Source organism: Salvelinus sp. IW2-2015, unplaced genomic scaffold, assembly GCF_002910315.2.
Source record: "Salvelinus sp. IW2-2015 unplaced genomic scaffold, ASM291031v2 Un_scaffold1813, whole genome shotgun sequence".
NCBI classification, from domain to species: domain Eukaryota; kingdom Metazoa; phylum Chordata; class Actinopteri; order Salmoniformes; family Salmonidae; genus Salvelinus; species Salvelinus sp. IW2-2015.
In genome coordinates this window covers 33,953-46,452 of record NW_019943186.1, presented here as the reverse complement: position 1 = coordinate 46,452, position 12,500 = coordinate 33,953, and the positions used below count along the sequence as shown (strand labels likewise).

The following is a 12,500-nucleotide window of genomic DNA, read 5'->3' as shown; positions in this document are numbered from 1 at the left end:
TTGCCCAAGAGTAACCATGAGTTTATAGTAAATAGACTATATGGTTCAAGAGAAAATAGCCTAATTAATGAAAAAAGCTTTTGTGTCAAGTTGGCTGGATGTCCTTTGGGTGGTGGACCTACAATACCCCGTTCAAAGGCACTTAAATGTTTTGTCTTACCCATTCACCCTCTGAATGGCACACATACACAATCCATGTCTTGATTTTCTCAAGGCTCAAAAATCCTTATCGAACCAGTCTCCTCTCCTTCATCTACACTGATTGAAGTGGATTTAACAAGTGACATCAATAAGGGATCATAGCTTTCACCTGGATTCCCCTGGTCAATCTATGTCATGGAAAGAGCAGGTGTTCCTAATGTTTTGTTCACTCAGTGTATATTTAGGATGTTTTACATACATTTTTCTTCTCCCAAAATCATCTAATTTAATGATTTTGTATATACACGATAAGTGATAAGGCAACACAGAGGGCCAGAGATAATTACAGACACCTGTGATAATCTGAAGTGCCCAAAAGGGCCACTAGATGTCTTGTGATAGATTACATAAAATCCTTGAAAGATACCAAAATTCTGGTAAACTCAGCAAAAAAAGAAACATCCTCTCACTGTCAACTGCGTTTATTTTCAGCAAACTTAACATGGGTAAATATTTGTATGAACATAACAAGATTCAACATCTGAGACATAAACTGAACAGGTTCCACAGACATGTGACTAATAGAAATGGAATAATGTGTCCCTGAACAAAGGGAGGGGGGGGGGGGGTCAAAATCAAAAGCAACAGTCAGTATCTGGTGTGGCACCAGCTGCATTAAGTACTGCAGTGCATCTCCTTCTCATGGACTGCACAGATTTGCCAGTTCTTGCTGTGAGATGTTACCCCACTCGTCCACCAAGGCACCTGCAAGTTCCCAGAAATGTCTGGGGGGTATGGCCCTAGCCCTCACCCTCCGATCCAACAGGTCCCAGACGTGCTCAATGGGATTGAGATCCGAGCTCTTCGCTGACCATGGCAGAACACTGACATTCCTGTCTTGCAGGAAATCAVGCACAGAACGAGCAGTATGGCTGGTGGCATTGTCATGCTGGAGGGTCAAGATGAGCCTGCAGGAAGTGTACCACATGAGGAAGGAGGATGTCTTCCCTGTAACGCACAGAGTTGAGATTGCCTGCAATGACAACAAGCTCAATCCGATGATGCTGCCTTACAACAGGCCTATAAGCCCTCAGTCCAGCCTCTCTAAGCCTATTGCGGACAGTCTGAGCACTGATGGAGGGATTGTGCATTCCTGGTGTAACTCTGGCAGTTGTTGTTGCCATCCTGTACCTGTCCCGCAGGTGTGATGTTTGGATGTACCGATCCTGTGCAGGTGTTGTTACACGTGGTCTGCCACTGCGAGGTCTGCCACTGCGATCAGAATTTCTAAGCAAACAGCTGGAGGCAGGGCTTTCTCCTATAGAGCTCAATTTTTATGGAATGGTCTGCCTACCCATGTGAAAGACGCAGACGTGGTCTCAACCTTTAAGTCTTTATTGAAGACTCATCTCTTCAGTAGGTCCTATGATTGAGTGTAGTCTGGCCAAGGAGTGTGAAGGTTAACGGAAAGGCACTGGAGCAACGAACCGCCCTTGCTGTCTCTGCCTGGCCGGTTCCCCTCTCTCCACTGAGATTCTCTGCCTCTAACCCTATTACAGGGGCTGAGTCACTGGCTTACTGGTGCTCTTCCATGCCGTCCCTAGGAGGGGTGCGTCACTTGAGTGGGTTGAGTCACTGACGTGGTCTTCCTGTCTGGGTTGGCGCCCCCCTTGGGTTGTGCCTGGGCGGAGATCTTTGTAGGCTATACTCGGCCTTGTCTCAGGATGGTAAGTTGGTGGTTGAAGATATCCCTCTAGTGGTGTGGGGGCTGTGCTTTGGCAAAGTGGGTGGGGTTATATCCTGCCTGTTTGGCCCTGTCCGGGGGTATAGTCGGACGGGGTCACAGTGTCTCCCGACCCCTCCTGTCTCAGCCTCCAGTATTTATGTTGCAGTAGTTTCGGGGGGCTACCTGGCCTGATGACTCCTTGATTCCCTAGTACACCTGGCCATGCTGCTGCTCCAGTTTCAACTGTTCTGCCTGCGGCTATGGAACCCTGACCTGTTCACCGGACTTGCTACCTGTCCCAGACCTGCTGTTTTCAACTCTCTAGAGACAGCAGGAGCGGTAGAGATACTCTVAATGATCGGCTATGAKAAGCCAACTGACATTTAKTCCTYAGGTGCTGARRTYTTGCYRCCRCGACAACRACTGTGATTATTATTATTTGACCKTGCTGGTCATRTATGAACATTTGAACATCTTGGCCARGTTCTGTTATAATCTCCACCCGGCACAGCRAGAAGAGGACTGGCCACCCRTCATAGCCTGGTTCCTCTCTAGGTTTCTTCCTAGGTTRTGGCCTTTCTAGGGAGTTTTTCCTAGCCACCGTGCTTCTACACCTGCATTGCTTGCTGTTTGGGGTTTTAGGCTGGGTTTCTGTACAGCACTTTGTGACATCAGCTGATGTAAGAAGGGCTTTATAAATACATTTGATTGATTGATTGATTGAGCTGTCCGTCCTGTCTCCCTGTAGCGCTGTCTTAGGCGTCTCACAGTACAGACAATGCAATTTATTGCCCTGGCCACATCTGCAGTCCTCATGCCTCCTTGCAGCATGCCTAAGGCACGTTCATGCAGATGAGCAGGAACCCTGGGCATCTTTCTTTTGGTTTTTCAGAGTCAGTAGAAAGGCCTCTTTAGTGTCCTACGTTTTCATAACTATGACCTTAATTGCCTACCGTCTGTAAGATCTTAGTGTCTTAACGACCATTCCACAGGTGCATGTTCATTAATTGTTTATGGTTCATTGAACAAGCATGGGAAACAGTGTTAAAACTCTTTACAATGAAGATCTGTGAAGTTATTTGGATTTTTACAAATGATCTTTGAAAGACTGGGTCCTGAAAAAGTGACGTTTCTTTTTTTGCTGAGTTTAGTTTACTGGTAAACTTAGAACGTTTCCAGTTATATACCCACCTTTTGCAACCCTAATCAGGTCGTTGCTGTGGCTGTTAGCCAAATATTGCTCCGTTAACTAGAGGGTCTCTGGTTCAAGTCCCACTCTTGCTGATCCCGCCTCAGTCACTACATGACCATGACATAACACAGTGTTAGATAATACACTGTGTAAACATATAATTTCAGTCACTCATATCTGATTATTATTATCATATTAGTCTTGATTGAGTGGCATCAGGGGCACACAAAGCACTCAACCGGAACAGCTATCCCCTCATTTTTTGTGTGTGTGTGTGATAGGAAAATAACACTCAAGCCGTTCACCATGGAAACGGCTCATAACAAGCCAGTCTGCCAACATAATAAATGTCAAGTTATGTACAGATGTAGGATCCAAATTTGATCACTCCTTTGTTGCTGTGAATTTGAGTGAGTGAGTGAGTGAGTGAGTGAGTGAGTGAGTGAGTGAGGGCGTGAGGGAGTGAGGGAGAGAATGAATTAGGTCCCATGTGGCTGGTAGAGCCAGTTGGTAGAGCATAGCGATTGCAACGCCAGGGTTGTGTGTTTGATTCCCACGGAGGACCAGTACTAATCACTACAGAAAGTCACTCTGGATAAGAGCGTCTGCAAAGTGAGAAAAATATCAAATGATATAAAATGCCAAATGAACAGCACTTCATTTTGAGTGTGATGCAAAAGTCCAATCTTATTCATAAACCTTTTAAAAAACAACAAATACTGTAAGTGGTTCATAAAACACCTGGACAACACCTGGACATAAAACACCTGGAAAAAAGGAACACTTATGTGAGAATGCTGTTCATTGACTACAGCTCAGCGTTCAAAACCATAGTACCCTCAAAGCTCATCACTAAGCTAAAAATCCTGGGACAAAACACCTCCCTCTGCAACTGGATCCTGGACTTCCTGACGGGCCGCCCCCAGGTGGTGAGGGTAGGTAGCAACACATCTGCCACGCTGATCCTCAACACTGGAGCTCACCAGGGGTGCGTGCTCAGTCCCCACCTGTACTCCCTGTTCACCCACGACTGCATGGCCAGGCACGACTCCAACACCATCATTAAGTTTGCAGACGACACAACAGTGGTAGGCCTGATCACCGACAACTACGAAACAGCCTATAGGGAACAGGTCAAAGACCTGGCCGGGTGGTGCCAGAATAACAACCTCTCCCTCAATGTAACCAAGACTAAGGAGATGATTGTGGACTACAGGAAAAGGAGGACCAAGCACACCCCCATTCTCATCGACGGGGCTGTAGTGGAGCAGGTTGAGAGCTTCAAGTTCCTTGGTGTCCACATCAACAACAAACTAGAATGGTCCAAACACACCAAGACAGTCGTGAAGAGGGCACGACAAAGCCTATTCCTCCTCAGGAAACTAAAAAGATTTGGCATGGGTCCTGAGATCCTCAAAAGGTTCTCCAGCTGCAACATTGAGAGCATCCTGACTGGTTGCATCACTGCCTGGTACGGCAATTGCTCGGCCTCTGACCGCAAGGCACTACAGAGGGTAGTGCGTACGGCCCAGTACATCACTGGGGCTAAGCTGCCTGCCATCCAGGACCTCTACACCAGGTGGTGTCAGAGGAAGGCCCTAAAAATTGTCAAAGACCCCAGCCACCCCAGTCATAGACTGTTCTCTCTACTACCGCATGGCAAGCAGTACCGGAGTGCCAAGTCTAGGGCAAAAAGGCTTCTCAACAGTTTTTACCCCCAAGCCATAAGACTCCTGAACAGGTAATCAAATGGCTACCCAGACTATTTGCATTGTGTGCCCCAACCCCTCTTTTACGCTGCTGCTACTCTCTGTTTATCATATATGCATAGTCACTTTAACTATACATTCATGTGCATACTACCTCAATTGGGCCGGCCAACTAGTGCTCCCGCACATTGGCTACCCGGGCTATCTGAATTGTGTCCCGCCACCCACCACCCGCCAACCCCTCTTTTACGCTACTGCTACTCTCTGTTCATCATATATGCATAGTCACTTTAACCATATCTACATGTACATACTACCTCAATCAGCCTGACTAACCAGTGTCTGTATGTAGCCTCGCTACTGTATATAGCCTGTCTTTTTACTGTTGTTTTATTTATTTACTTACCTATTGTTCACCTAATACCTTTTTTGCACTATTGGTTAGAGCCTGTAAGTAAGCATTTCACTGTAAGGTCTACACCTGTTGTATTCGGCGCACGTGAGAAATACAATTTGATTTGATTTGTTATGAAGTAATATAACCCTATATTATACAAATGGATCCTAAAGTACTTCTACCGTCCAAATGTCCTGCCAGTTGCTCCAGTAATATCATGATGTGTTCCTGTAAAGTTTATTCCCCTTGTAGTGCTGGTAAGCCTAACTTTAACTCTTAATAACCCCTTAACACCTGTCCCCTGACCTATAGCCCTTGTCTCCTCACCTGTAGTTTCGGTAGCGTCCAGACTGCCAGCTAGCTGCTCCAGTAGTTGTGCTCTGGCTGCGTTCCTGCGATGTTTTTTCCCCTCATAGTGTTGCTGGGCCATCAGAGGGTTGTTGAACCATGCTCCACACAGACAGCAGTACTTCCCTGTCTCACCACTCCCACCACCACTACCCACCACCGCCACCGGGGGTGCTAGAGAGGAGGGCTGTGGTAGGGAAGGAGGGGCAGGGGTGGAGTCGCTGGGCTGGGGGGTGGAGGGGGATGAGTCTGGGGCAGGGAGGGAAACGGGGCAGGAAGAAAGGGGGAGGGAGGAAGTTATGAGAAAAAAAGGTCGGTGATGGTTAAGGGTGAGATTAAAGGGGAATAAAGGAGAGGAGATAACAATAGTAATAGAAGGATGGAGGAAAGGAGTGAGGAAAGGAGTGAGGAAAGGATGAAGGAAAGGAGTGAGGAAAGGATGGAGGAAATTATGGAGGACAGAATGGAGGAAAGGAGTGAGGAAAGGATGGAGGAAAGGATGGAGGAAAGAGGGTGAGAAAGAGCCCATTAAAATTATCTCTTATAAACACACAGAGGTGATAATAGACCATAAACATAAACCAATAATAATTGTTGTAATGTGTAGGGCCGGGACAATACCACTATCAAGATAGTTTTTCCTTGGCAAAAAATGAAAACATGAAGCAGACCTAAATCTTTGGTCCTTTAAAAACCTGCTGTATGTAAAATATTGTGTACTATTTTACATTTGACATTTTAGTCATTTAGCAGTTAGTGTGTGCTATAACTTGGAAAATATATAAATGTGACTCTGGATGACAACATGATGTTTGTTTCCAACAGTTCAACCCGCCTCGTGTTTTGTTTCCTTGCCACAACACTAACAAGTATAGCAATACTGGTATTTATTTTTTTGTTTTCCACATGCACCCACACGCAACGCCACGCACACAACACACACACACACACACACACACACACACACACAACGCACACACACACACACCACACGCACACACAACCAACAACACACCACACACAACCCACACTCACACACGCACGCACACACGCACAGCACGCCACGACGCACGCACGCAACGCAACGCACGCCACGCACGCACACGCCAAACACACACACCACACAACACACACACACACACACACACACACACACACCACACACACGCACACACAACAGTCAATAAAGTGCATGGCCAGACCAACTCACAGGGGACAGCTGCGACACAGAGCAATTGATTGCTCCAGGCGTGAATCTATGAAGCACAGATGATGGTAAGAGAAAGGTCTGCACTCTGAGAGCCATCCACTCTGTGTAGGCATTGTGGAGGCATTGTGCGTCTGTGTTTCGCTAAATGTACAGAATATGTGTAAAATCTCGTGTCTGTCAGTGAGTTACTTAACAAGAAGAAAACTGCCAATGCCCTAACAAACTTCAAAACTGCAACCTTCTGTATGCTACTATCACAATTCTCAACCGCCTTACATTGATTCCTATATTGACCCTGTATTGACCCTGTATTGACCCCGTTGAGTATGCTGTAATAGACCATAAACATTAATCAATAATAATTGTTTGTAATGAGTATATATCGGAAATTACATCTCCAGTAAAACACTAACGTGGTCTCAAGAGTCACACACACACACACGCACGCACGCACGCACGCACGCACGCACGCACGCACCTACGCACGCAGCACGCACGCACGCACGCACACACACACACACACCACACACACACACACACACACACACACACCACACACACACACACACACACAACACACACACACACACACACAAAACACCCCCCACGCACAGATGAGGGTAGAAGAAAGGTCAACTGCCACTCCAGAGAATCCATCCTTACTCAGACTCTGTGGAGAAAATCTGTGTTCAATATTTATGTTGACGCGCTGTGTCCATTCATCAGACTTTTTTCTCACCCCCCCCATCTTCAGAAAAAAAAGTGGTTAGTCTCCAGGTGACCCTGTTAATACAATGGCAGCTTGGTTACCATGAGACAGGCCATTCATAGCCCTGGCGCCGACAGGACCGACAGAATAAGACCCGGGGTCACACACTGAGGTGTGTGTGTGTGGTGTGTTGTGTGTGTGTGTGTGTGTGTAGTTGTGTGTGTGTTGTTGTTGTGTGTGTGTGTGTGTGTGTGTGTGTGTGTGGTGTGTGGTTGTGTGTGTTGTGTGTAAGCAAACATGCTCTCACAGTCTCACTGCAGAATCCGAGATTAGTCCAGTGAAATGGAAAAAATTACTTGTTTTCAAAGAAAGTATAAAAATACGGAAAAGTGGTGCGTGCATATACACTGCTCAAAAAAAATAAAGGGAACACTTAAACAACGCACTGTAACTCCAATCAATCAACTTGCTGTGAAATCAAACTGTCCACTTAGGAAGCAACACTGATTGACAATACATTTCACATGCTGTTGTGCAAATGGAATAGACAAAATGTGGAAATTATAGCAGATTGCAAACAACCCCCAATAAAGGGAGTGATTCTGCAGGTGTGACCACAGACCACTTCTAAGTTCCTATGCTTCCTGGCTGATGTTTTGGTCACTTTTGAATGCTGGCGGTGCTCTCACTCTACTAGTGTAGCCATGAGACGGAGTCTACAACCCACACAAGTGGCCAGAGTGCAGCTCATCCAGTGGCACATCAATGCGAGCTGTGGCAAGAAGGTTTGCTGTGTCTGTCAGCGTAGTGTCCAGAGCATGGAGGCGCTACCAGGAGACAAGCCAGTACATCAGGAGACGTGGAGGAGGCCGTAGGAGGGCAACAACCCAGCAGCAGGACCGCTAACTCCGCCTTTGTGCAAGGAGTAGCACTGCCAGAGCCCTGCAAAATGACCTCCAGCAGGCCACAAATGTGCCTGTTGACACTTGCCAGTTGGTCAGTGCATGCTCGCAGTAAAAGTCCTGGTAATCCGTCTGGTTCTGCGGCTTTGTGAATGTTGACCTGTCTAAAGGTCTTACTCACATCAGCTGCGGAGAGCGTGATCACACAGTCAGAAGTAGTTTATCTCATCGGTAGGCTCGTGTCACTGGGCAGCTCTCGGCTGTGCTTCCCTTTGTAGTCTGTAATGGTTTGCAGGCCCTGCCACATCCGACGCGCATCAGAGCCGGTGTAGTACGACTCGATCTTAGTCATGTGTTGATGCTTTGCCTGTTTGATGGTTCGTCGGAGGGCATAGGAGCGGGATTTCTTATAACCTTCCGGGTTAGAGTCCCGCTCCTTGAAAGTAGCAACTTTAGCCTTTAGCTTGGTGCGGATGCTGCCTGTAATCCATGGCTTCTGGTTGGGGTATGTACGTACGGTCACTGTGGGGACGACGTCATCGATGCACTTATTGACGTTTCCAATGACAGATGTGGTGTACTCCTCAATGCCATCGGAGGAATCCTGGAACATATTCCAGTCTGTGCTAGCAAAACAGTCCTGTAGTTTAGCATCTGCCCACTCATTCATCTGACCACTTTTTTATTGATCTAGTCACTGGTGCTTCCTGCTTTAATTTTTGCTTGTAAACAGGAATCAGGAGGATGGAATTATGGTCAGATTTGCCAAATGGAGGGCGAGGGAGAGCTTTGTAAGCATCTCTGTGTGTGGAGTATAGGTGGTCCAGAGTTTTTTTCCCTCTGGTTGAACATTTAGCATGCTGATATAAATTTGGTGAAACTGATTTAAGTTTCCCGGCAATAAAGTTCCCGGCTACTAGGAGCGCCGCCTCTGGGTGAGCTTTTTCTTGTTTGTTTATGGCAGAATACAGCTCATTCAATACTGTCTTAGTGCCAGTCTCAGTCTGTGGTGGTATGTAAACAGCTACAAAGAATATAGATGAAAACTCTCTCGGTAGGTAATGTGGTCTACAGCTTATCATGAGAAACTCAGGCGAGCAATAGCTTGAGACTTCCTTAGATATCATGCACCAGCTGTTGTTTACAAAAATACTTAGACCGCCGCCCCTTGTCTTACCAGACGCCGCTGTTCTATCCTGACAGTACATCGTATAACCAGCCAACTGTATGTTGATGTTGTAGTCGTTCAGCCACGACTCCGTGAAGCATAAGATGTTACAGTTTTTAATGACCCGTTGGTACGCATGTTGTGTAAATCAAATGATGCAAACCCCCCCAAAAAATCTATTTTAATTCCAGGTTGTAAGGCAACAAAATATGAAAAATGCCAAGGGGGGTGAATACTTTTGCAAGCCACTGTAAGTGTTTGTTTGCGTGTGAGGATGATTGCATGAGGATGTGACGTGTGAAGGCAGGTATTTGAAAGTGTGAGCTGTATGTGTGCATGTACGCATGTGATAGGATTGTAAGTGTTGTGCTTGTGACGAGTAGAATCGCCTGTGTTGTGTGTGTGTGTGTGTGTGGTGTGTGTGTGTGTGTGTGTGTGTGTGTGTCTGCTCGTGTTAGGGGTGAGTTGTGTGGTGTGTGTGTGGGTGTGTGTGTGTGTGTGTGTGTGTGTGTGTGTGTGTGTGTGTGTGTGTGTGTGTGTGTGTGTGTTTACACAGAACAGAGGGAGGGGTGTGTTAGGTCCATAGCCAAATACTGTAGTGTGAGAGAGCTCTGGTGCCAGATGGCTTTGTCCAACTGTCTACTTCTACCCTCTACACTGTGCTAGTGTCACTAAAGCTCTACTCAGAAAAAACCATTGCATTTTTCACTTCATACTTTTATCATATATTTCACATTTTCAGTTTCAAATTTCATACAGTATACCACATATGATGGCTCTGTAGGCTACAGTATATATTAGGATCTATTCTTGTGTGGTCCATGTCTTGTTGAGCATATCATTCATCATTCGCTCTTAATCATTATTTGTCTCTGTCTCTGTTCAATATTCAATTAATGCTTTATTGGCATGAATGGACAGAAGCAATGTCTATGAACTATTACACAAATATGTTTGTGTGGGGGAGTGTGTGTGTGTGTGTGGGGGGGGGTGTATATATACTGTATATGTGTGTGTGTGTGTGTGTGTGTGTATATATATGTGTGTGTGTGTACATAGAGATAGAGAGGAGTGTGTGTATGTGTTGGTAATGCCGTGAGCTCGTTAGTTAATCACACATTGGCTAAATGGGGTCTGTTTCACATAGTTACAGTATCTAAGGCTGTCTCTCTGTACCTCTCACCACCTCCCACTCAACACACACACACACACTTTTGTATGAACATTTTACTTGCATGGACAAAATAATGAATGATGTTCAGGGATTTTGGTTTGAATTCAGGTATTACATTTTTTTGTAAAATGTCAATGTTTTGCTCACAATGGACTCATACATAACATGTTATTGTATCAGGTATTATTATTTTTTTTGTCTTCATTTTCTGAATTTGTTTTCATTTCAGTGTATTTAATTTGTAAACCTTTCAACTGTTAAATTATTACTTTTTTTAATTCAACAAAAAATGAGCTTCATTATTTTTCTTTTGATGTAAGTGTCGAGACGTTGTGTTAAATCCCAGATTAAGCTTTAACGTTCTTATAGCCAATGTATTCCATTCAGCCTATTTCAGCCATAATTGGGGTTTGTTTGACAGGTCACTACAAACATTTGCAAGGTCGTAACATTAACGGGAAAAAATGACAGGCATCATCCTAATATTTAAATATTTATATATTTCTTAATTCAATTTTTTACTTTTAGATCTGTGTGTATTGTTGTGTATTGTTAGATATTACTGCACTGTTGGAAACACAAGCATTTTGCTACACCAGCAATAACATCTGCTAAATGTGTGTATATGCGACCAATAACATTTGATTTGATACACGCAGTTATTGACACCACACACACACACACACACAAAACACAGACACACACACAACACACACACACACACCACAACACACACACAAAACACACTACACACAACAGCAGCCAACAACACTCCACTACACCCACACACACACACACACACACACACGACACAACACCACACACACACACACACACACACACTACACACACACACACACACAGACACACGACACACAGACACACACAAAGCACACTACACACACACTCATCCTCACTAATGCTATGGAATTATAGGGTGTAAAAACATTAGGATTTGACTTGCAGCCAGACGGAATCAGTGTTCTAGAAGTTGTAGATATTTTACTAATAGTCACAAAACAATCAGAAAGGGAAGCGATCATATGCAAAGTAATGGATGTTAATGATAGTTGGGTTAACTTTGAAATAACTTTGTTCTTACGTCTTGGAAAGTGTCAGTTCGATTACTCACACCACACACGCTCACATGCACACAACACCACACACCACACACAACACACCACACGACACGCACACACACACACACGCACACACACACAACACACACACAACACACACACATAAAGTCAGTTTGGTGAAGGTGCTTTCAGGGAAAGTTGCCATGGTTTTAGTGACAAGACAGACTGGGAGAAGGACAGAATAAGAGAGAGAGAGAGAAAAAAGAAGACAAGTGGAGGAGATGGAGTGATTAGACAGGAGAGATTAGAATCAAAGTAACCTTCAGCACACACACACCGTCTCTCTCTCTCACTCGCTCTCTTTACCTCTCTCTCGTCTTCTCATTCTCGCTCCTTTACCTCTCAATCTCGCTCTCTTTACCTCTCTCTCTCTCACTCGTCTTCTTATCCTTCTCTCTCCTCTCTTACTCTCACGGCTCTTCTTTACCTCTCTCTCTCTCTCACTCGCCTCCTTACCTCTCTCTCTCTACTCGCGTCTCTTATACCTCCCTTTCTTCCTTTCTTACTTCTCCACTGCTCATCTTACCTCTACTCGGCTCTCACTTATCTCTCCTCTTCCTCGCTCTCTACCTCTCTCTCTCTCACTCGCATCTCTTACCTCTCTCTCTCTCTCACTCGCTCTCTTACCTCTCTCTCTCCTCTCTCCTCTCACTCGCTGCTGCTTTACCTCTTCTCTCTCTTCACC

General features: G+C 45.3%; 1 protein-coding gene across 1 annotated transcript in view; it reads right to left on the bottom strand.

Annotated features, from left to right (window-relative positions):
- Positions 1-12,500, bottom strand: part of LOC112072065 (zinc finger matrin-type protein 1) — a gene marked incomplete at both ends in the record, with an annotated part of 85,575 nt that overhangs the window by 56,659 nt on the left and 16,416 nt on the right. Inside the window, one exon of the mRNA XM_024139481.2 lies at positions 5,493-5,762. Within this exon, the coding sequence (XP_023995249.2) occupies positions 5,493-5,762 (270 nt within the window). The remainder of the gene's footprint in view (positions 1-5,492; positions 5,763-12,500) is intronic.